This window comes from Oryzias melastigma, linkage group LG21 (genome assembly GCF_002922805.2).
Source record: "Oryzias melastigma strain HK-1 linkage group LG21, ASM292280v2, whole genome shotgun sequence".
Lineage (NCBI taxonomy): Eukaryota > Metazoa > Chordata > Actinopteri > Beloniformes > Adrianichthyidae > Oryzias > Oryzias melastigma.
The window spans coordinates 19,086,147-19,112,283 of record NC_050532.1 but is presented as its reverse complement, the minus strand read 5'-3'; the positions used below and the strand labels follow the sequence as shown (position 1 = coordinate 19,112,283).

General features: G+C 38.0%; 1 protein-coding gene across 2 annotated transcripts in view; it reads left to right on the top strand.

Annotated features, from left to right (window-relative positions):
* The window catches only part of LOC112155038 (obg-like ATPase 1), a 54,104-nt gene that overhangs the window by 21,142 nt on the left and 6,825 nt on the right, over window positions 1-26,137 (top strand). For both annotated transcript variants that reach the window (XM_036209573.1, XM_024286408.2), the window contains 5 exons: window positions 2,920-3,095; window positions 6,990-7,070; window positions 9,192-9,289; window positions 22,767-22,907; window positions 23,425-23,521. In XM_036209573.1, coding sequence (XP_036065466.1) covers window positions 2,920-3,095; window positions 6,990-7,070; window positions 9,192-9,289; window positions 22,767-22,907; window positions 23,425-23,521 — 593 coding nt within the window. The remainder of the gene's footprint in view (window positions 1-2,919; window positions 3,096-6,989; window positions 7,071-9,191; window positions 9,290-22,766; window positions 22,908-23,424; window positions 23,522-26,137) is intronic.

Below are 26,137 nucleotides of genomic sequence, written 5' to 3'. Positions count from 1 at the left end.
CACGGGCTTAAAACAGTTTCATCAGTCTCAAAATGGCTAAACAAAGCTATTAAACAATAGAACTCAATGTCAAGCATTTATTCATGTTTTTGTTCATGAACAAAGCTCTAACTTCTTTTGGAACGCATTAGGAGACACTCAAAAACAGATAAAACCAAAGTGTCCTTTGAATTTTTTGTTTCGTCTTTGTTTTTTTGTCGTATTCTTCCACACTCATGTTATTGTTGTCTTTCATCTTGACCAGTTCTCCCTTGAAAAAGTGATCCTTTGTCACTTAGGGTTTTCTAAGAACGCAAGTTTAATAAAAAAAGCAATTGATAAAACTTTAAACTAAGACATCTCATTAAAACAATGCAGCCAAGACCTCAGCACAACAGAAAGAAAGATAGAGACTAATGATTCCATCTTTTCTTGAAGTGCCATCACACAGAAAATGTCCTATAATAAAAGCAAAAAGCCTTCACTTTGATGCAGCTTCTTTCAGTTTTTTAACTGAACAAATAACCACCGGGACCTTGTTTCACTAGCAAATTCTCTTCAGTTTAATGGTCCAACTTTACAACAAAAAATAAACAAACTTGCAGATCGAGTAAAAACAACTTCAATCTTTCGTTTAATTGTACTCTTTCAAAAACTGCACTAAAGATGTCTTTCATTTTGCTTTGCTGTTCTAAAGGTATTTCTAAAATCCATCATCTTTTGATCTATTGAAAAAGCATTTCAAGTGGTCTTTATGTCATTTCTTATGCTAAACTGTGTTTTTTTTTTTAACTTTTTTTTAATTAAAAGTTAAACTAGTGGGTTAGGTTGTAATTATTGATTAAAATGACCAAACCATCATGGTGTCACACATAGTCACTAATAAGGAAAACTGCTCACAATGATTAATCATCCATGTTTTCTGTGTGTCATTCCTCAAACTCACCCTGATGTTATCTCGTAGGGCCTCACCTGTCAACAGTTCTTCACAAACTCAGGTGTCAACGGGTGAATGTGAATTCAGTGGCTCCACGGTGCACATTCCAGACATTTTACTTGACGCTGTGGAGCAACTGAAAGCCAGTCATCATTCTCCTGAAGCCATTTTCATTGTGTAATGCTGTGACACATTACGAGTTTGTTCTTCTTGCGTTAATGAAATAATGAGCTTTCACGAATGCCCAGAGATTTAAGAGTTTTGAAGCTGTCTGTGATGAAAAGAAAAGTTAGTCTGGGGCTATGTTCATATTCCCACCCTAATCCCTAACTACTAAAATATATATATATTGTGTGGGAGTATCTAGCAGGGCTGGGTTGCTAAAATTGATTAATAGATCTGAATCCATCCAAGCTTAATAGATCAATATTCAATCCATAAAAGTAGAGATTGATCTAACCCATAAAGCTAAAGTTCGCTAGCTTGATGCTAACATATAATTGGATTTCCCATATGGCTAATGCTAAAAATCAGAACCGTATCGATCCAGGCTCTGGTAAATTGAATTGAATCGATTCTGGAAATTATTAGCAATCCCCTATTGACACCATGCTCTCTACTTTTTTTTTTTTTTTTTTTTGAAAGGCAAGTATGACATCACTGATTTCACAAAGAGAAAATCGAATCCATACGAGCAATGTGTACTCATGACTCCACTGTGTTCTGATGATGAAATCAATGATCATTAAAAAAAATGGATTTATATAAATTTTTATCATTCAAACGCAATTAATTGTTGTTTATGTTCGCCAATCTAGTAAGTATTGATGCACACTGAATTTTTGTAAAGACTTCTGGGAAAATTTAAGGGCACAGTCGGTCCCCAGACAGGATAAAATTCAGGGTGATATATTCAGTGAAAGCTGATTTGCCCCTAATAAAAAAAAGTGAACTACAATATCTTTTGGGCTTGTAATGTCAAGATTTACCAAAAACTTCTTTATTTTAATTAAAAAATTAAACATATGCACAATTAGGAGATTCTGATAAAAAAAACAGCAGAAAGTGATAAAAGTAAAGTAAAACTAATAAAATAGATTTAAACTTAAGTTGGAAACTTTAGTTTTCACTAAACATTTGTTATATTTTGCTGTTTATTTTATAGTTTGCCTTTATCTATTTATAATAAATATAAAGTCATATAAAATAAATATTTTATTCCTTTTTTTTGGGGGGGGGGAGGGGTTCTCAAAACTATTAAAACACTATTTAGTTTTTATTAAAATTGTAAAACTAATAATCAGCAACATTCAGGAAAATAATCCACCACAGCTGTTCATCCTAAGGGTATCAGTGGCATTTGACAGATGTACACCAGACCCCCCCTCATCTACCCTCCCCTTTTATCCCCATCCACCCTCCCCGACTACTAGAAGGAGTCCTTAGAGCTGCTGGTTGCTAAATGGTCCGCTTCAGAGCCTCATTACCTAATCATGAGCACAGCCACAGTTAAAATGCAAATGATTAGGAGAAGACTGTCTTTCATTTATGAATTGGGACATTTTTTTCCCCCTTTCATGATGCAGCATTTTATTTTGAAATGGAGAAGGAGAAAAGGCATGGCCAGATGCTCTGCACATCATGCACACTTGTCACACAACCCTGTTTTTTCTGCACTTCAAGCCATTTACTTTGACACCTGCAGCTGGTTTCTTACATTTCTGACACTTGAACACCAGAAAGAGGAGGGAGGGTCCTTTGCTTATATTTGTTATGACTTTTCTGGGGCTCCTGTGGAGCCGTTTAATGTGAATGTTTATTTTCTCCATGTTCTCACCAAAAGCTAATGATTTTCTTGCTCTGAATCCCATGTATTCCACGCTTTCTTTTTATATCTGAAAACATCAATGTCATTGATTCTGATCCTGTAGTCATAAACGATTCTTAAAAACGGCAGTTGGAGGGGGTTTTCGCTCTACGCTCGTTGTGTCTTGTATCTGCAGGTGCTTTCGAGGACGAGGATATCATCCACGTTGAGGGGACAGTGGACCCGGTGAGAGACATGGAGATCATCCACGAGGAGCTTCGGATGAAGGATGAGGAGATGATCAGCCCCATTATCGACAAGCTGGAGAAGACAGCCATTAGAGGCGGTGACAAGAAACTCAAACCAGAATATGTGAGTCAATGTCCCAGCAGGCCCTTTGCTCCCCCTCACAGCAAGCCACAAATAATTACCCTCCCACACACATGGCCACGAAAGAAAAAAAAGTGTTTTTTTTTTTTTTTAAATCTTCCTCCAATAGGTCTCCCACCTCCCCCTGGCCTATTTTTCCCTCTCTGAGATTGAAAGTGATCAGGGGTCAGGGGTTTTCTGCTGTAGAAATCATTAATAGAGAGTTACTTATTCAGCTGCTGACCCCGGGTCACAGCTCTGGGCTAATGAAAGTGTTTCTACACAGCTCTTTTCATCTAAAGTAATACTCAAATCATGGCACAGCTCTTGCTCATGCTTATACTCCTACAGCAGCTTGGGAAATTGTTTAAGGCCATACAGTTGGTGACACATATGCCTATACCTCGCTGTGAATACCATAAATGTTTGGAATATTGTTTGACAGAGTATTATTTCTCTGTCCTCAGAGGTGCAGGGCAAAATAAAGGGTAAGCGGAGGGAAAAAAAAAACACCCTGCTGGATGTTGGATCAAAATACATGTCTTTTCACACATATTCAGATGGATGTATTGTTACTGTAATGAGGCTGAGGGGCTGGTCTTAGCAAATGTTACACAATGCCTTTCCATCAGCGGAGCGGTATAGGATATCAGTCAGCATGCAAGGAGGATCAGGGCTTTCACATGAAGCAGCATGCCCAATTTCAGGCCCCAACACACTGAGGCTCTGACCACTCATTACGCTAACGAGAGACGCTATTTCACCTGCTGCAGACGCCCCTGTGACTGTTTGGTCCCCCCTCCCTCCTTCCTTCCTTCCTTACAGCAAGCAGCACTTCCCAGCACCCCTGTAGCCCTGCAGACACAAGCCATTCAGGCGAGGCAGGTGGCCGCTTATGCCCATAATTGCTAACAATTTTAGGCAATGAATAAAAATAATCTACATTACTTGTCAAAGGTTGTGCACGCGTCTGCAAGTGTGGATCTATAGTAGACCTCTTTCCATGGCAAAGAATGGCAGCTATCAAAGGATCCGCTAGGCTTTTACATTGGAGGCGTTGGGGGATTGTCTCCCAGGTTTGACACCTTCAGCTGTGTGCAGGCTCACGTACAAACGCTTGTTTTCATGCCTTTATTTTTTTGAATGAATATATCTGGAAATGTGCATTTTAAAGACACAGGTTTTTTTATTTGTTTTGCCCTGGAGGGCAACAAAATAAAGGATAAGCTGTACACATTTTTCTTTAAAAAAATATTAATTTAGCTAAATGCATCCCAAAAATAAGTATTAGAGACAAAAGTAGATACTATAAAAAAAATGAATGAAAAGAGAAAAGCATTTTTGTAACTTTGTCCTTTGCAAGTGTTTGCTGCAAAACTAAAAAGTGACAAAAATTCCAAGAACTAGAAAAATGCAGAAAATGTTGTTGAGTGTTGTCTTTGTGAAGGCATATTAGTAGGCATGTAAGAAAATATCAATTCAGTGAAATATTGCGATACTTTATTTGGAGATACTTGTGATATTTAATTAATTATTCACAAGCAAACATGTTGTTCAGTCTTACTTTGTTTTCCACTTAAATATTTCCTAAACCAAGCAGCATGAATGTGTTTGGGAAAAAGCAACTTGTTTATGAGAAACAGTTGCACTGCTTAATGTACTGATCATTAAAAAGCATGTATTTTATGATTTTACTGCGAAAAATGTATTATTATTAATACATAATTCATAATAAGTCATAATTTAAAAAAAATAGTGAAATATTACTTTATTGTGATGTATTAGCATATTTATCGTATCATGTCATGTGTATCGCGATACGTATCGTATCACCAGACTCTTGCTAATACAGACCCCTACTGATTAGACAAGAAAAAGACCCCCATAGGTTAGACCATGGATGGGCAAACTGCGGCCCTGGGGCCATATGCCAACTGTTTAATCTGGACCCCCAAACTGGAATAAATTATGCTAATAATCTCTAATAATGTTTTATTTTCCCTGTAATTCTGGTGTCTCCCCTTAGATAATGGACTAAAAATACATTGATCTGTATATTTGTGCAGAAAGTTATTTTGCCTTCATGTGGTGTTGGAATTTTTTTTTGTTTTTCTTAAGTTTAAGTGTTTCCGAGTCAGAAAGACATTTTTCTGATCATTCTAACACCACGTGAATTCAGTATTTCTCTAAGTTTGTGTTTTCAAATGACATCAACCCATTGGTGCAATTGGCTCTAAAATGAGAAATGGGGGAAAAAAATCATAAATGTTCTATTTTGAAATATTAATTTTCAATTAAAAGTAAAACATGTTTTAATCCAGATTTATGTTTTTTTTATTCTTTCTATAGTGTGGTGGATTAACAAAACACTCCATGCATCTGCTCCTAATCCGGCCTTTCTGTCAAATTTTAAAACCTTTTGTGGCCCACGAGTCAAAAAGTTTCCACACCCCTGGGTTAGACTGACTAGTAAATAAAAATAAATAAATATTTGTTTTATTTTGTGATAAGTAGGTGGATAAAAAAAAAAAAACCTAAGAAGCCATTTGTTTGAGTTTTAAAAACACTAATACATTTAATTTGTTGCAAGTTTTAAAGAGATCAAAATGGATTCAGTTGCTTGAGTTAATACTAAATGTATGCACGTGCAGGGTACAAAGCTCATATGTATGCACAGTTGTAAATCCATTTTGCCAGCGCTGTTTACATCGTTTTTGTCCAAACGAATCCTCCAAATCCCTCTCCTTACAAAACAATAATAAGAAACCGGCCCACCAGCGGCGCTTCATGGTGGCTAGCGTATGTGTTTGACCCCTGTGGGACCTATCTGCCTTTTATTAACACCTGCCTGTTAGACGAGCGCTGCACGGCGGCTGCGAGCTGATGAGGGAAACCTGGAGCGGGTTCAGCCTGTGTCACCGGCCGTTTGCTGTTTCCATTTCACAGATGATTAATCTCTCTGTGAAGACTTGGGCCGGCGCGGGCGGAGTGTATGCAGCTCTTCCTGCGCTCTCTCCCGCTGGCTGCACTCTGGCTGCCTGACTAAAAGGCCTTTAGAATTCCTGTGGAGAGAGATGTGCAGAGAGTGAATGCAGCTGGCTGGGGGTCAGTGTGTGGAGCTTTTTCTGCCATTGTGTAATTGAGGCTCTGGCAGGATTTTTTTCCTCAGTTCTTTCAAAAGAGAGTATGATTGTGAAGTGCTGCAAGGGTTTGAGGAGGGAAAAGGAGGCAGGGGGAGTGCTGCACGGGGTGGGGGAGTTTTTATATGAAGGGGGAGGTCAAGTTGACAGGAACAAAAAGAATGTGTTCCGTTAATTTCTCTGGGGCTGGATCAACAATAATAGGCTCAATTTCTTTATTACAAATTTTATAACTACTTCCCTCCCATTTTCCCACCCTTTTCCGCTTCCAGATCCTGTCAAGACCCAGTCCTGCCTGTGGTCTCAGCCCACAAGTGCATGGGTAATGAGTGAGGCATACATTGCGGGAAGTGCACAATATTTTCAGAAACAGTAAATAATTAACTCTTTACCGTACAAGTGCTCATCAGCGCGACTAGATCCCACAAAGTGCTGGAGGAAGAGCCAATCTTTTACACCTTAACTTCAAATCCTAATTTTGTCTCCCTGCCTGATGCTTTTCATTTCACATTAATGTATAAATCTGAGACACCCCCAGAGAGAATTTTGTCAGGATTTGGAGAAGAGAAGGGGGTCTTGTTCATGCCATCCCTGTCAAAGCCGGGCCACTCCTGCCTGAATGGGGAGCAAGAGGCATTGTTCACTTTGGCATCAGGATGCCATGCATTTAGGAAATAATTACCCCATACCCTGCTGGGTTTATTCTTTTTCATCTCCTTTAATAGCTTCTTGTTCATTCTATTTTAACCCCAAACAGGACATAATGTGCAAAATAAAGAGCTGGGTAGTGGATGAAAAGAAGCACGTCCGTTACTACCACGACTGGAACGACAAGGAGGTAAGACGTTGATCTTTTTTTTTGTCCTTTTTTACTTATTAACTTTTAACTTAAATTTTCAAGTAGAATCCAAATGTGCACAACTTCTTTTTTTTGGTTGAACACTGCAAAAAGAGATAATGAGAAAGATGAAAATCACTAGAAAGTAGTAAAATTCCACAAGCATTCAGTAAGGGAAAAACAAGCTAAAAAGCTAACTGTTAGATACAATTTCTTTAAATGGAATGTTATACAGCCTAATAAAAAGCTTTTTTGTGCCAGTTCTGAGCAAATTGTTTGTATTTTTTTATTATTTATGTATCTAATTGTAGCTTATTTTGATCACAGTGGCAAAAAATTAGTGTAATAAGTGGAAATGACTCATTTTAGAATAAAAAAAAAATGAACAAAATGAGAAACTAATCTTAGCTCAAGCAAATCCTCATAAATCTACAACTAGCACTTAATCTTACAACACAAATCAAAATTGTTGTTCTTCAAAGTAATGACAAGGAATGCCAGTCTAATTTCTTAACATGTAATGAACTTGGAAAAACATTCTTTAAAAATAAACACAAATTACAATGTAATTTTAGTTTTAATGTTTAATTTAGTCTCAAATCAGATAATTTTAGTATGGAGCAAAATTATTTTGACTAATTTTAATAAAAATGTCCTTATTTATAGATCCAAGCTTTTAATGAGACAAAAAATCTGTTTATTTTGAGAAAAACAACAGCAAAGAGAAGTTGAACCTGGAAAATACTATGAATGTTCTTAAATCTTTGCAAGGATCAAATAGTTTGCATTGTCTAATATAATGGGCCTCCATTTGTGCTAAAAATATGCAAGAGGACCTGGTGGCAGACAAGATGGCAGCTGAAAACCATTAGCCTGATGCAGAAATTTCACAGATCTCAGGACTGTAGCAGCTTCTAATAAAAATGTTTTAATGCTCAGGATTAGCTTAAAATGTGTTGAAAGAAAGCAAACACGTTATTAAAGCATATTAACAAAAGTGCTCAGATTTGTAAAACTGTTAAGACTTTTACATTGGAGCTTTAGCTCCAGACTTTACATTGTACCGCAGTTAACCACAACCCTTTACACTAGGGGCCATTTGCGTCCATCAAGTCGATATTTTTCGGCCCCCCGCCTTAATATGAGAGTTCAATGTCTAGTAAGCAATATCTTTTACATGTCCACTCTTCTTTAATGTTAGCTTTGTATTTGCTTTGTGGTGTTTCAGCTTGCTTTATACTTAAGACTTTGGATTTGCTATTGTCGTTGGATCTGGTCATCAGAAAAGTTATTAGCAACAGTTGCTAGCGTCATTAGCTCCTGTCGTTTCACAGAACATGCAGAAGATAATACTTAGTAGTACATATGCATGAGCTAATGTTCAATAAACTTGTTCAGTAGACGTAGACAATGGATCAAAGACATAGACGGTAGATGCAAAAACATATTTTTGGCACAAATGGAACCCCATACATCCCAGCCTCAACCAGACTCTGCCTTGAGTGGACCAAACTCAGTTTGAGACCCCTGCTTTACGCGATCAACATGATTCAGCTCTGTTTTGGAAAAAAGCAGCTTTGCACCAACATATAATTACTTTTTTTTAATAATGTGTTGCATATTGGTAAAAATATGCTTTAAAGTGTTGCTTACCAAACCGCTTTTCTCTGCAGATCAGCTAATTCTCAGTGATCTTGTAAGGAGTTACGATATGTTATTAAGGATTATAGGTTTTGACAGAAGAACCTCTGGTGGAAAAGGTTAAAAGCTTAAAACAAACAAAAAAATAAAAATAAATATCTTAAAGGGTCGCTGATTATATTAATTCTTCCGGTCTCAGATTTGCCTTCAGCTAATGATTTTCAGCCGACATTTTTCACACCACTAGAAATATGTTTTTGTGTGTCTATTATCTATGTGTAATCAACAAGTTCAAATACAAAGTAATCATCAGACACACAGAAGATATTGCTTAGTAGTACATAGACATGAACAAACATTTAATAAACTTGAGTAGACAAAGACATTGGACTAAAGACGTTGTTTTGGCACAAATGGAACCCCATACTTATAATTTGTCTATGTCTGTGGACAGTTCCCAAAGTTGTGTTCTTTCCACAGATTGACGTTCTGAACAAATTCTTGCTCCTGACATCCAAACCGATGATCTACCTTGTTAATCTCTCTGAGAAGGACTACATACGGAGGAAGAATAAATGGTAAGTCCTCAAAAGGAAGGCCGATTTGCAGCACTCACCAATCATCACCACAATTTCTCACACTAATTTATGGCAGAAAGTTATGTTAAATTCAGTCGCTCACTACCCCACTAGATCTGCAAAATCTAAAGCTACAAGAAAGTGTTTTTTTTTTTTTTTTTGCCTGCCTCTGTGTTTTCATGTTCTGGCATGTGAGGCCGGCTGTGATCTCCTGCTGGCAGGAACGGTCATATCTTTGAGAGAGGATCTGCCTGGAGGTGGCACTAAGTAAACTTGAACACAACATTCAGCTTGTGCACTTCATTAACTCGCATATGGTTTTCATTTTCAGTCAAAATTTCTGATTTCCATCTGAAATCAAAGATGAGGACAGCCAGTGACAACAAAAACAAACGTGAACATCTGAAGCCAAAGCGGGGATGAATATCGTCTGGGGGCGACCAGTGACTCACGGAGACGGATGCCGTCTGAAATGTTTCGCTCTAAATATTTGTAATTTTTTTCTTTTTTTTTTTTCTTTCCCCCTCGCGTGTTGTTGCTTTACGAGCGTGTCTTTACAGCTATGAAACTCCCACGTTCAGCAACACTTCTGAGGCCGTCTTGATGTCGACACATGTGCACGCTTTTCTGTTAAAGACGATCATAGAACTTTCTCTACTAGAGCAGATTCTCAGTGGCTGCAGGGATCATAATAGGATTCAATTATATCTATGTGACCTACTTTTGTAGCTTTTTTTTGTCAATAACAGCAGTTTTCCACACTTGCACTGTCATGTTTGTTTATTTATTTGACTCTTTTTACTTGGCAGCATTGTGTTATTAGAGAGGTTGTTTACCTGCGCCTGTTTGCTGAAAATCTTCTTGTCACAAAAGTAAGACTGTCAGACGGAGGGAGGAGGAAATGCTCATAAATCAAATGATTCATGGCGAGTGGAGCATCCGTCATCAGTAGGAGAAGATGTTTTTTTTTTTTTTTCTCTGCGTGTCTGTGTGTGCGTGTTTGACTGCGAGAAAGGCCATAAATCTCTGTGTGTTTTACGCAGCCAAACAGGGGTGCTCAGGTGTCCCGAGGGCTCCGCCATGAACAATGCCGACATCAAAGTGTTGATGTTTGACAAGTGATGAGTCACTTCCCTTGTCCAGAGAGGAGCTCACACCTGTATAGAGATGATTACAGGTAGATCTCGCTGGCCCTAATTGTACAATAAATGCTGCTCTCAGCCCTAATGGCAGCTAGTCTGCTGCAGAGACGCCAGACTGCCATTTGGCTGTCGCCATGCCTCCGTGTTTTTCCACCAGTTGAGATGATGATACGGTTAAAGACTATTTAAAGCAAACAGAAAGACAAATTGCAATCTCATCTTGAATGTGTTAGGGAAAAGACGGTGTAGAGTTAGGCAAATAAACCGTTTTCACCTGTTTCTCAGGAGGCCTTTTTCACCGCTTCACTTCTCTTTCTAGAGCCGTTCTTGACAACATCCTGCACAGCAGGATTATTCGGGTTCTTGTTGTTACTTTTTGTAGCAGAAATTTAGATATTTTTTTCATTATGAGCACCTAATAAGAGATTATAACGGCAATTATGGTGACACAGCTCCACCTTTTAACACCCAGAGATGATTACATTTGCCTTATCAAACGCCGTGGGCCCGTTTGGAGTATGGGAACCACATACCAAGCTGCCCTTGTTTAGACAAGAATACACAGTATTAGCTTTAGCAAGCCATCATTAATGGAGGGATCAGACGAGGAGCAAGTCCTCCTTTCATCCTCAGGTTCTCTGCTGGAGACAGAACATCATTTACTGTTGAGAGGAGCACATGGATCCAATCCTGTGCAGTGCATGTGTATGAGAATGCGTACATGTGCATGTTTGAAGTCTGTTTCAGAGGCGACTCCATGCTCATTTGGATGCTGGTGTAATTGCGGTGTGGAGATCAAAGGCACGCCGGCCGAGTGATGTTGCAGAGGAGACTTTACCACACAACCCTCTCCGCTGTGCAGAGGGGGGCCGCCTGCTGCTTACCGCTCCCTTCTCCCCTCTAGCCATGCACTGCCCCCTGCACATCCCCGCTCGTAAAAAATGATTAAGGTTGCATTTGTCATGTGTTATGACTGAGAGGCATTGCGTGATAGGGAATGGCATCTAGAAGAGTCTATCAAGAGGCTTTCCGCTCCTTTCCCGGCGTCACTGAGCTGCCTGGAAGACGAGTTTTCTCCTCGCCACATGCCGTAGTTAGTTTGGGAGAGAAGGAGCACAGTTGATGACATATTTCACTTGTCATTTAGAGTATTGTTTAACTTTTAATTTTCTTTAAAGGTTAATAAAAAACATACATTTAATTTTCTTCTGAAAAGAGAAGAAGAGTCATATTTTGTAGTGGCCAAAGGCACACTCGAGAACACTCCAGCTATAAGCTGTGATGTTTTTCTTCCTTTTTACTTTTGTCACCTTTTTCTTTTTTCTACATTGTGCATTAAAGTAAATTGGTGCCTCTTAAGTAGATGAGTTGACCTTTAAGGAAACCAGCAAGCGTGACCTGTCTGTGAATGCCTTTGCCAAGTGGGTTCTCCTGGTGAGTGTACGATCTGCAGGGTACCACGGCTTGGAGCTTTTATTAACTCTGTGATGGTCTGGGTTTGTTTGTCTGTCTGCCTGTGTGTCATTGTCTGTCTGTGGCGCAGGGATGAACATCTTTCTTTTTTAGTTTCGACACATTTAGAAGAGTTTTCCAATTTATTCTGTGATTTATATCTTTCAGCTCAGTCGCATGGAAAACTTGTCTGGTCACGCTTTACAACAAGTTAAAGCTTGTCTTCCTCTCATCCAAAAACATCTATTATTATTTTTATGGTTTCACTATTTGTCTTCATACTTTAATGAATTTTTAGTAACATTTTTGGTTTAAAATATTATGCTAATCTGTTAAATAAACACAAAAATAAGGATTCTTTGGGGTTAAATATTTTGTTGTATTTTTTTTTAAATAATTGCTCCAAAAGTTTAAAATAACTTTTTTTTCCTTTATGACAACAATTTAAGCATAAAATCCTCCTAAAAAATCAGTTCCGATCCCATATGTTTTTTTTTTTTTACATGAAGCATCAGGAACATCAGAAACACAAAATCCTACATAGATTACAACACAATCCTACAACTTCATTTATGAAAGGGAGCAGTCTAAAGAACAATCTTCTTATTTTATGACTTGTATATGTCTAAATATAACGGTTTAGATGGCCCCACAGTTGGACATTCACAATCAATACAATGAAAAAAAGAAACATTGTGATATTATTAACATAACTCTCCAATTTAATTTTCCTTAACATATTTTTAAACGGGTGAATATGTATTTAATAGCAATGAAGGTAAAACTACAGTTTTTTTATTAAAAACTTGCAAAAAACTTTCAATACTAAGAAAGATTTACCAGATAAACAAACTTGTTTTATCCTAATTTCACCAAAACACTTGTTTTTAAATGTTCCAACACTGGTATGTCTCTAACAAACTGTTTAATAAATGAATACATTAGTTACACCGATAGTATTAGACTAGTAAGTTTTTCCAGAGTGTCATTCTCTAGTGTGCCTGTAGGGGGAGCTTTACAGTTAAAGGAAAAGGAGCTGCATCATGTCAGCAGGAATCTGTCCTGAAACCTTTGCATCACTTTTTTAAACTTCCGGTTTTATTATTTAAGAAAATGTTCCTTTTATCTGACTTGTTTCTACGATGTAACCCCCTTCAATCAACATCTGATATCACATCTTTTCTTTTATACATGTACGCTGTCATCCTTCTGTTTTGTGAGACCTAATAGTTGCCTTTAGCCAGCGTTCAATGGGAGAAAACTACTGGAACAGCTGTATAATAAAGCTGAAACAGATGTAAAAGCCCTGTCAGCTCAGTTAACCCCGCCATCGACTCTCCACGGTCCAGGTAATGAAAGGACACAGCTGACATTTACCACGCCACTCTTTGTCTTTGATGTGTTTTGTTGTGCAGACACAGTTCTGTTAGTCTAACTAATTAGACAAAGCCTAAAACAAGCTTTTCTTCTTTTTTGTTCTGTCATTACGGTGACCAAAGTCCAGTTTAGTTAGTGACTTTTTTTTACGTCTGGGAAAAGGTGAGTGAAACCCTCACAAAGCAGCTTCTTCTGCAAAGCTTTTACCTGTAAAAATCTGCAGTTTGGCGTTTTTATGATGCAAAGAGTTGGGGTTTGTCTGGGGTTCCATTTTCACTGTGCTGTGCTTTTATATTCCTCTGATGAGGTTAAGACCATGCAGGCATGTCACAGTAAGTAGCCTGCAGCCTCCGTCGCCCTAATGAGACAAATAAATGAATTTAGTGTTGCCACATACAGCTCCTGAAAGCTTATTATCAGGATTATAGTTGAAGTGATATGAATAGGGGAGAAGAAGAAAAAAGATGTCGGATTGGAAGGGGGCATGGTTGGCTGATGTTACATGTGTCCTTGATTACCTTCCTTCTGCTTTTATTCTAATAAGTGGCATTCTTTGTTCTCCCTAGGACAGCTAGACAGTCTGACACACGATGAGAATAAATATTGCATGTGGCAGACATTAAGCTGTCATCCTGGAAAAAAGAAGAGATGGAGAAATCCGTGTGGTGTTCTTCAGCACTACACTTTGCCTGCTCTTGTCACAATTGTCACATCTTGATGACTCCCCCCTCTCCCTACCCCGGCCCCCTTATTTTCTCTCGCCTAGTGAACTGTCGTGAATGACAGGATACCCCATATAGAGAATTATTTTGGGTGATGCAAAGTGTACCCCCCAGCCCCCTCTGCCGTCCCCATAAACAGCCTTGTTGCTTTGATTATGTCATTTCCAGAAGTAGTTTGTAAAGACAAAACAGGGGCTGGTGGAGACTGAGGTTTCATTGGCTTTAAAAGCTGCAAGATTTAATGGGTGCAGTTATCAAAGAAAGGAAAGTTGTTTTAAAAAGCTTGTTACCAGCACACCGTCAAGGTTTGTTTGAGGCCCGATGTAAGATGATGCTCTTAATTAAAGCTGCTCCCATTGTGCGTGCACCACGTTCTGTTTCCTCCAGCTCGTGGTAATTGCTTTGAAGACCGAAAGAAGTTGATGATATTGGCGGCGGTGTGTGCGTGTGTGTCAGATCCTTCCGGCTCTTTCCTGAAAGCCTGATGTGTGACGCTTTTCCGTACGGCTGTGGCCACAGGGAGCAGAGAGCGTCTGCACTCTTGTCGCTCAGGAGCTCTCCACTGGGAGGTTGAAAAGCATCCCACAGAGCCCCCCGACGTCCCGGTCTCAAAAGGCAACATTAGCTCATACCTCTCATTTCTCTGCTTTTTCCAGAGGAAGCAGAAAGGAGGTTAGAGCATCCTAACCCCCAAACCTGCTCACCTCTGCAGTCAAATGGAGAGGGCTTTGTGTTTGTGAGGATGACACCACACTGGTCAAAATATGACAAATTGCTTTGCTGTGGTGCAAAATCTTTTGGCATCGTCTTAGGCAGTCAATTCATTCCTATTTAGCTGAGATTCTGTTTGATTTGACTGGACAGTTTAATCTGGCCACCCTTTCTACTAAATAAAAATCAATTCATGATTTATTTCTTCATAGAAATGATAATTAAAAGAAAGATTCTTTGTTCAGAAAAAGACTAAACATACCAACTCTACAGAAATGTTACATTTGAATTGAACAACATTGCACCTCTTATGCTGGGTTGCAAAAAGAGATAGCTGAAAAAAGGGAAGGAACAGTAATCTTAAGAAAAGAAAAATACTAGAAAGAAGTAAAGTGATCATGCAAAAAGTATTTTATTTTCATAATAAAATAAAATCTATAAACATACAGTTTCAAATAGGAAAAATTAGTTAAAACATCTAAGTGAAAGATAGAATTACTTCAAACTGAATGTTATACAGCCCCATAAGTATTTTTGTGCTAATTCCATGTAAATCCTTTGTATTTTTTCCTTTTTTGTACCAAATCTCAGTTCGTTTTGATTGCAGTGACAAAAAAAAATGTGTATTAAGGGGGAAATTACTAATTTTAAAACAAAATGGGGGAAAAATTAGGATAAAATATTAATAAATTCTCATAAAATCCTTGTAAAATTTTACACTAGCACTTATTCTTAGAACATAAATCTAATTTTTTTGTTGCCAAAATAATGTGAATACCAGTCTAACTTATCAACATTTATTGAACTTCAAAACAACATCCTTAAGACTGGACAACACTTTACAGTGCAATTTTTTTTTGTTTTAAATTAGGTTTTTCTACTGACAAAAGCATGGAGAAATAGGATCTTGACTAAATTTAAAAGCGAATTTCCTTATTCAAGACCAAATCTCTTAATGAGAGAAATAAATCTTGACTTCACTTTGCTGATTTTGAGGAAAGTTTGGAAATGTGTTGAGCAAAAATTAGTTAAAACAATTTATCACCTGGTAAAATATGTTGAATGTCTAAATACGAGCTTTAAATATTTGCAATTATCAAATAGGCAATTTATTCTGGAGTGATATTTGAGTCTGATGTGTATTACTTTGTCAACAAACCCATCAAACATATCATAAAATCTAAAAAAATATATAGTATAAGTGCTATGTTTATTTGCTTCATTGGAGAGTTTTGAGTTGGGAAATATTAATCAAAATCTACTTTTTTGCCAAAAGATGAAATACATTAATTGCTGTTTTTTACTATTTTATGCATCAATCCCACAAGTTAAAACAACCTTGTGATCAGTTTAGATGAAACAGCAATAGTTGAGCTTGGAAATGTGATAAGGTGTTTCAGCAAATCGTGATACAAATATCAATCCCAGTGAATTTTTTATTGAAAATGACAGCGTTTTTAAATTATTTCTTCTTCAGTGTTATAAATGACTGTACAGCCTCAAACTCAGAAGACACAGCAGAGATATAATTTAGCTCAAGGAAAAAAAAGTTTATGTGGCTTTATGTCCCAAATTTTGCTTGTTTGTGCAACTTTTTGCACTTTTAAAAAAATAATCATTAATTTGCTTCTCAAGACAACTAATAACTAGTTGGAAACCAGTAATTTATGATGATGTTAGTATTTTTTTTTTTTTTATTAAAAGCTCAGTGTGAAAGCTGTAGAGTTTCCATTTTTTTTTTTTTTTTTATTCAAAAGCACGTGTGCATGAAAATGAAATGTGACTTTTCTCTGAGTGAAAGACAGTTTTTAAAGCCCCACTCTGACCTTTTTTTTATTTTTTTTTAATCCCAGGGATCTTATGCCGTTTTAAGTTATATAAAAAAATCCTTAACCTCTGAGATGTGGCCGGGACTGTTAGCAGGAAGTAAACCTGCACTCATTTCCCATCATCCTTTTGTTTACACTTTCTGCTAGCTTACAGTTACTCATAACCCCAACCTAACATTACCAGTGCCACAAAATTAGTGAGCAATAATGGAGCTTTCTAACTGTACATTGTTAAGTCTGATGCCGGCTCAGATGAGGAAAACATCCATCCATCCATCTTCTTGACCGCTTTGTCCCTGTCGGGGTCGCGGGGGTGCCGGAGCCTATCCCGGCTACTGAAGGGCGAAGGCAGGGTACACCCTGGACAGGTCGCCAGTCTGTCGCAGGGCCTCAATCACACACCCATTCACTCTCACATTCACACCTAGGGGCAATTTAGAGTCACCAATTAACCTATGAAGCATGTTTTTGGACGGTGGGAGGAAGCCGGAGTCCCCGGTGAAAACCCACGCATGCACGGGGAGAACATGCAAACTCCACACAGAAAGGTCCCAGCCGGGATTCGAACCGGGGCCTTCTCGCTGTGAGGCGAGAGCGCTAACCACTTGCGCCACCGTGCAGCCCATGAGGAAAACAAAAAAGCGTTATTGGATCAGTTTGTCTGCAAGTGGATGTATGTAAATTGATCCAGGCATGGAGTTTGTGAACAGCTGATTAGAGTTTGTACCTAACAACTACAAGCTTTTTCAAATGGCATGTTTTGTCTGCTCCCAGTTCACCACAGTTTGAATAAAGAAATATTCAGAACAAAAATTTTAAGTCTAAATTTCTTTATAGATTTCCTCCATTGTGAGCAAAATGCCAGCAAAACGTATTTAAAACACCAAAAAACACAATTTTCATTGATTAACGTATAGACTTAAAGTGTATATCTAACCAAGATGATATTTTATTTTTTCTTATTTTCGGGGAAACATCCCATTGGAGGAAAGTACTCATGTTTATCTTAGGTTCCATTCAGTTGCATCTAAATGGAGCACTGAAACTGGAGGTGGTCACACCTTTTTTATAAGCTTAACTGACTTGGTACTCATTAATAAAGCACCTGAGTGTACGTTGGTCTCAAAGTGGTATTATTGTCTCAGGTAGCAGCTCATGTTCTTTCGAGAACCCTTTTGTTTTCTCCTCTTGAGCTGTTTAAGCAGATCAAAGCATTGACAAAGCCCAGGGAAGCCCCAGGCAAACACAAGAGCTGCCTCACTCAGGATTCCCACACAGAGGGGCTCCACACAGCAAACCGGTTGGGCCAAGCCGAGCAAAGACTGGGTCTACTCACCCTTTTTACCATCAGTTCTCTGCTGAGGCTAACACATACTCCGATACAGTAGGGGGCAGTATGTATTCTCTCTATTAGTCATGAGATCTATTAATATTTGGAGCCACCATCAGTGTGTGAATGTGTGTGAATGGGACTTTTACTATAAAGTGTTTTGGACTTCGAGAAAGGTAGAAAAACGCTTTGCCTTTTTAGCTCTTCGAACCCCATCTTGATATTGAGTTGAGAGCTATGGCACGCTTTAACAAGGTGGCGACCCAACGCTATTGCAGCAACCAAAAGAGTTGTACTTTTGGCCAGATAGACTCCATCACTGATCAACTGCTTTGCTGTGAGGAGGCTCAGAGGGACACAGAAGCCTCCTTTCTAGGGCTGTGTATTGGCAAGAGTCTGGCGATACGATACACATCCCGATACATATCGTGATATATTCCAAGACTGTACCAGAACAATTTTTCCCTTTTTGGTACTCATCCCAAATAAAAACTTAGTAGTACATGCTTGTTTTAACACAAGCTGGTTCTTGTTGTTGTTTTGGTCGTGGTGTAGAGCTTCTCAAAGAGCCCCAGTGTGCTGCCATCTAGTGGCCGGGGGTTTGAGTGGAAAACAAAAATAAGACTCTAAAGATAATAATAATTAATGAAATATTGTCTTGTCAGCATTTTAAATCGATACAAGTATCGCAAGAAAAAACATTGTGATATGTCGCCAAATCGATTTTTCATACACCCCTAGTCATTTCCACCACGTGGGACAGTATGGTTTTAGAAAGATCCAGGCAATTCAGGTGAGCATTTCCCCTCAGAGCCGGACCATCTTGGCAAATGAGAGGTGTAGAACCATTCTGTAGAAGTGGGTCATAGTAGCGCGACTACAGCAAAAACGAACATTGGAGGTCATCAAGAAGATAATTTTCATTTTGTCTGGATTATGGTACTTCGTATATGTAAACCAGTCAATGTTGTTGAGAGAAAATTGCAGGCAACAAAGAGGAATCCAGCCTAAAAAAGTTATGAAAGCTGTTTGGAAGTTTTAGCACTGGTTTGGTGCTTTCTATAGTTGTAATGACCTTCCGCCAATTAATGGGTTTACAACAGTAGTTCCACCCAACCAGTCCGTTCCATTTTTCCATTGCCATACAACCAACTGGAGCCTAAAAATGGTTCAGTCTGGATTAATGGGTCCATTTTACACCATACTGTACTGTATTGCTCAATGGGAATGAGGCTTTAGTTCCTTGTGGTTGGATCCCAGTTTTAGAGAGCTCATGTGAAAAGTTCAATACTTTTTGGACATTTTGTTTTTTTTTTTATTTTACAATTCTTTACCTTACTTAGAATCTTCCAAATCAAGGAAACGGTAAATCTGAAGCTATAAAACAAATCACACACCATTTTTGGTCTAAGAGACATTTAGAAATAAATTTAGAAAGTACATAATCTATGCGTGTTTCAGATTTATAAAAGTTTGAATAAAGTGTGTTCAAAAGCTGTGTTTTTCTCTTTGATTTGAAATCCAAAATATAAAAAAGAAAAAAAACACATACACACAACTGGCTTTCTTTGAGCCTTCACGCTGGTGAATGATTAGCAGAAATAATGTCCCTGTCACCCTTAATCACATTAAAACGTGGTTAACATTTAATTTTTCCCACTTGATATGCAAAAATTTCCACTTGATTTGCATTAAAGGCCATTGGAATTCCATTATAAAAAGAATAAAAATTTCAGGCATCATTTGTTCAGAGAGGGAAATGAAGACCAGAAAGTGCTGAATCTTTCTATTAACCAAGCAGTCAGAGATGGTACTTAGAGCGGGGACATAATGGGAGACTGACAAGACACATGCACTCATGCACGATCCCTCTTACTCATAGAAGTTGAGAGTCGTAAAAGCTTTTGAAAGTTGTCCCACAAAACAATATAGATCTGCTTTCTTTAAATCAGTGGCAGGAAACAAAAATCCAGTTTTCTTAAAACTTTGGATGAGATATTATGCAGATCTAATGGTGACATGCCTCCATGCACACAAAGGCGCTTGGAGAAAACACATTTACCCACACGGAGTGACCAAAAGAAAAAGGGAAACTGTCACATGAAGTGCTGGATGATGAGGCACAAGAATGTTTGCACAGATATCTGTGGAAAATGCCACTCAAATAATTGGAAGACGTATAAATACATATTGCCGCGCAGCGCTGGGAGGCGGCGGTGACGCTTGCAGAATTGCTTTTGGAAGTCGTGTTGACGGAGAATCAAAGCTCTTAATTGACAGTGCTTTGTTTCTGGAGTTGAGGGAAGGGGGTGTTTCACGTTCCCATGGCAAGGTGTTTGTCTGGTCCCGTGTCACTCAGTGCAAAGACCCAGAGACCCCAGCGCTCATTTGCAGCTCACATTCTCCGTCTCGGCTTCATATTATTAAAATCATCCCTCAGCCTTCTACCAATAGCCTCTTTGTTACTCGGCTGGCTTGGCTCAGCTCTGTCAAGTCTTCACCAATTACAGTCTCAGGTACAATGGTCTATTCAAACGATCACAGCCCTTGACTGGTGTGGAGAGAGTGATTTGTGAATCATTATTCAGCCGCCTGTAGAGAACGTAATACCTGACGAATGCAAATAATGTGCCACCAAACAGACATCTGTGCTGCTAAAAGTGACAAACTACGGCTGTTATTATCTCAGATTGGATTTTTCCCCTCTTGGAGTGCCTTCCGTCTCTTGTGCTTTCAGGCTTTCTGGACTATTTTTCTTGGTAGGACTTTTGGTTACCACCTTATTGTTGCAGCAGTCAAACATCAGCCCTCCACACATGATGTGAACAGAAAGGGAAATGTGAGGTTATGGCTCTTAATAGGTGTTCGTCTGGTCAGAGAAACAAACTGGCTACATTTCAGACTTTTTTGCTGAGAATATTCAATGGTCCCTGTCATGTCTTGCGTATTGATAATCATTAGGTTGGGGCAGTGATGCGGTGCTGCAGATGATAAAGCGGTGACACGGCTATCGGAGCAGATGTTGAGGTGGCTTGGGTCCTCCCTGTTTTTGATTCCTATAGGCTTTAAACAGGAAACTAGGATTACACATAATGACAGGGACCCCTCAGAATCAATCTAGCCCAGGAGCCGGCGTGTGAAAATGGATTTGTCGGATGCAGTTCTTTGCTGTCTGTCCAATCCCAGCCTCGGAGCTTGTGGGGCTAATCTCATAATTGCCCTAACCCCCTTGTATTGTTCTGACTGAGAGTTTGCCATTAAATGTGAGGATATCTTTGTCCTGCAATGTCAGGTGTCCTGCTGAACAGGAGGGAAAAAAGACTCGGAATGACAAAGGGGTTTAATCGCTCTTTCTTTTCCCCTTCCATACAACTGCAGTTCAAATGTCAGGGTTGTAGTTTTGGCAAAATTTGTTCCGTTTTTGTTAAATAAATGTGTTGCTGATTTAAATAAAAACCGTTCTCAATATATGGAATGCTAGATACGTCTTTTTTTTAGTTTACAAATAAAATGTAAAATATTGAGTACAACAACTTTTTTTATCAATTAAAGGAGTAAATCTTTGGATTGTATGTTCTACAAAATGTTTATTTAACAGAAATCTTCAAAAATGAGGGGTTTTTAGACTGAATTTAAGATTGTGGCTTTATTTTATTTGCACTACATTAAGTTCTTAAAGCTAGATGAGAATATAAAGGAGATTTTTTGCTATTTTCCTTTTTTAAGATATTTCTTGGCATTTTTATTCAACTTAATGTAAACTCAGACAAAAAAAGGATTTTTAAATGAATAAATAAGTACAGAACAAGTTAATAAAATGACAAGCTGACTTTTCTTCAGCTTCTGTCACTAAACTGATGAAGATGTGAAAAAAAGTGAAAAAATTAGATCTCAGGACTTCCAGTCAAGGCCACATTTTGACTTAAACTTTTTCTAAATTGTTTCTATTTGGTGATAAATTAAAAAAGTATGAGCAATCTAACAATGTGACCTACCCACATTGGAAAAAGCAAATCTTTAAAAAGTAAAAAGGCCCGTGTTTTAAGATAATAGTAATTATTTTCTGTTTTGCAAGAAAAATAATTTAATAAAGATAGTTTCTCAATAGCAAAATAATCTTAGTTCAGAAAAGGAGTTCTTGTTCAGAATTTTTTTTGAATCCATTAACATGTTTTTATTATTAATATTTAAAGAAAATCTGCCAATGGGGACAACTAATTTTTAAGGGTCCTGTTTTTGCAGTGAATGTTTGATTTTCATCCAAGCAAAAGTATTTACATGATTTTCAATATGTTGCATTGTTCTGAGTGTAATGGGTGCCTGGGTAAAGTCTTATAGGAATGGAGGCCAAGGCCAAGTCTCCAGTATCATACTTTTTTGTTCTAAAATTCCTAATTTTTCAGTCATTCTTAAGTATGTTTTTAGGATCTTCCCATTTAGAATTTTTATAGGACTCATTAAACAGATCAAATGATACAGTTTTTGTTGCATTTTTAGGACTTTGAGAGATATGACACCCTAAACTTTCACCACACCAGACTTGCACCTTCGCCCGATAGTCTACCTGCATCCCATAATGGGGCTAGCTGAATCCGGATCTGTTTGACAGCATGCATAAAATGCTGCAGAAAGAGATTTGGTGAAAAAAAAAAAAATCTTTAATTTTATTATTTTTGGGGATTTTAGTTACTACAATGTAAAGTGAAAAGATTGTGCATTTAGCTGCTAGTTTTTGTTACACGTATGAAGCCATATTGTTCTTTTAATTGTTTTCTACAAAATAAATCAAATCAAAAATGTAAATGACACGTTTTAAAACTTATTACAAGACAAAGTAGAATCCTGCAGATTCTCAGCTTACAACCAACAAACTCCTTCTCCAGTAGTCTCTATGTGGCTGCTGTTTCCCACCAGGTTGGTGAAAATCAAGGAGTGGGTGGACAGCCACGATCCCGGAGCCGTGGTCATCCCCTTCAGCGGAAACCTGGAGAGCAAGCTACAGGACATGAGCGAAGAGGAGAGACACAAGTACTGCACGGAGCAGAAGACGCAGAGGTTAATTAGCATTCAGTCTCCCTTCACTTTATTATCAGCTGTGTCCTATGCACTCCTTTAATTGCATGTGGTGATAGAATAATAAATGGCAGAGTAATTACCATTATAAAGCAAAGGATCCCTCTTCTTACTGAACAACTCAGTCAAAGGGTTTTCCTCTAAATTAAGTTTTTAACCGTCATCTGTCATCTGTAGGTATAATTATAACTTGGCCATTTTGGGGTTTATTGTTCTCGCCTGAAAAACCTCTTTGGAGAGAAAAATTGTGACAGCAGAGGTTTTATCCCCCCCCCCTCGTCTCCCAACACAGAGTGAAGCAACGGGTTGAATTTTTAAAAAATGTTAAATGAGTCTTCAAGCATTCTAATTAATCACAGAAACCTTTGGAGAGTTGAGCGTGTGAAACAAAGTGACCCATCTCGTTGGTTTATTGAGTTTATAAGAATGGCGTCTTTCGTCTGCAGGGATGAGTGGCGGCGAAGAATTCTGAAAATGGTTTGAATTTCTCTTTTACCAGTGCACTGAACAAAATCATCAAGACGGGCTACGCCGCCCTGCAGCTGGAGTATTTCTTCACCGCCGGGCCAGATGAGGTCCGTGCGTGGACCATACGGGTAAGAAGAACCACCGGCGGGCCGTGCACGTCGACACAAACACACACCCGTGTTCCGCCCTGCTGGCATCTTCCCTGATATCGCACACTTTCAACTTTGTCATGGTTGTGCTTTAGCCAGTCATTACAGACCAAGGATAACTTCAATTACTGCTGAGCTGCTGAACGGTGAAAGTGGGGGCTACATTGATTGAGGAGGGCAACAATTGATTTTGCCCATTACGTCCATGAGAATGTTTCCATCCTGTGCAGATCTGCCTGTCCTCCTCCTGCCGCTGGAGATAAGGAGGCCGCGTATTGTGCCTGCCTAATCTGTGTGACGGAGGTTGTCTGTGCCAAAATTGATGTTGCTTTTCATTCGACTGTTTGTGGGCTTTGCTGGGGGCTCCTCCTCCCAGTGTGTCTCAGTTTACTGAGCCCACCCCGCCAAGACTTTGTGCAATAGGATCACAGGATTTACATCAATACAAATGTTAGCTTTGCATGTTAGTATTGTGTGTTTTTTTCTGAGCAGGTAAAAATGCAGATATAATTGGGTATTTGACTGAGCTTCATTTTAGAAATGCACATAAGTGAATTAAAGTAACTTCTGAATAACTTCTAAAAAAAGGGACCATTTCCACTCTTTCAACCAATTTTAAATCAAACTTTTACAATAAAGAGGTTTTTTTTACTCTATAACAGTGACATTTCCATTCGAGAATAGAGTTGAATTATGGAAACGCTTTGCAATTTTCCAAAGTGGGATCTATTCAAGAACTTGTCAGCAAGCAGAACGTTATTGTTTTGTTCTGTGAAAAGAAGTCTGTTCAATGTTCACTTTTCAATGGGATCAAAATCTTTAAATAGGCCAAAGTGAAGTCATTTTTTGGGGGAGAAACTTCTGCAAAAATTTAAAATGCTCCTTGAATTGGAAATTAAAGTTCACATTTTCTCCAAACTTTAAATGTTTGCCTTAAGGCATAAATGTATTTGCTATAAAACATAATTTTTCCTGACTTTTGCAGTGTTTTTTATTTTATTTTATTTTATTTTATTTTTTAGTTTCCCTCCAACTAAAACAACAGGTAAAGCATGAAAACAAAATACTACACACTTTGGTCGATTTTTATGTTAAATTCAAAGGCATTTAGAGAAACTAATCATTGTTACAGTTAGTATTAAATCTATTTTTTTTTCTAAAGCACAGGTTTGATCTAATACAAAAATAATGTCACTTTACTTATTTATTGAGCAATTTTATTAAAAAAAAAAGAAAAGAAAAAAATGTCATTTAAAAAAGACAAGATGTCTGTTTTGACCTTATGTTGAGTAATTTCTGCTTTATGTGCTCATCAGTGGCAAAGTATACATTTTTGGGCAGTTTTGTACGGTGGCCCTGAAGGACAAATCCTGCCAACAAATCACTCAGCGCAAAAACATTTTAATGATCACAACAATTTAAAAAGCAAAACAAATAATAAAAAAAAAATCCAGAAACCAAAATGTAATTACAACAAAAAAATAATAATTAAACAAATTTAAAATGAAACCTTTCGGGAAACAAATGTAATTGTAATGATATTTGTTATGTTTTTGCTTTGAGTGATTTGCACTTCAGGGCCACCGTAGCTCAGCAGCACCATAAAATACCAAATATTAATTAGCCCATATTCATAAGATGTTTATTCTACAATTTAGTAAAATATTTGTGAATTCTTCCAAATAACATTGCCAAGTGTCAGTGTTTACTTTGTCCTTCATGATCGATGTTTACAAAAAAAGTCCTGAAACACATCCAAAAGAGTCTAGTCCTTCTCAAGATAAATAATTACAGCCATCCTTGATTGTGTGAGGGGCATTCAGTCAGGTAAGCATCAGTGAGTAACTATATTAAGCCAATACATCTTGCATTGTAAAAACTACGCTCAGCAATGTCTGCTCCTAAGTCCTTTAACATGCTTTATTAGGCAGCCTCGAGGTGACCATTATCTATCAACCCGCTCTGCATAGCTCTTAACTGGGACAATGTGGCTCTCTTGTAACGCTCTATATGAAAAAAATCCCTCCCTAATCTATTTTTTCTCTGCAGATAGACAAACCTTGATGCTGATTAATGGTCGTTAAACTCACAAGTACTCCGTCAGTGAGATTGCAAATAGATGGTAATGCATTAGAGTCATTAAATACGCATCATTCTTGTGGAATGAAATATGTTGACCCCAACCTGATTATATACATAATTAAAACTGCTCGACAGCTTCCTGAGCACAGAGCTGCAGCGAGCAGGTCGACAGGCAGGAGTCGTAATGATGCACAGCAGCCACGTCACTCTTTTGGGTCATTTGTCATTTCCACGCAGCTTCTCTCTTTTTTTTTGTGCATGTGCATATAAATAGCACATTTTATCAGTCAGCACTTATGCTTTAAAGTGCACAACAAAGTTTTTAGTACAACTTCTAAAATGTGTTTTAGAAACATGTTACCTGAAAAAGTTAAAGTATAAATATTAATTTAGAGTAATAAAACTGAATTTCCTTCCAAAACAGATAAAAAAAATAGAATAACATTGTTTTTCTTTGTTATAAGTAAAAGAAAATGTCAATAAAAGTAGTAGAATTTGTCTTACTGAGATTTC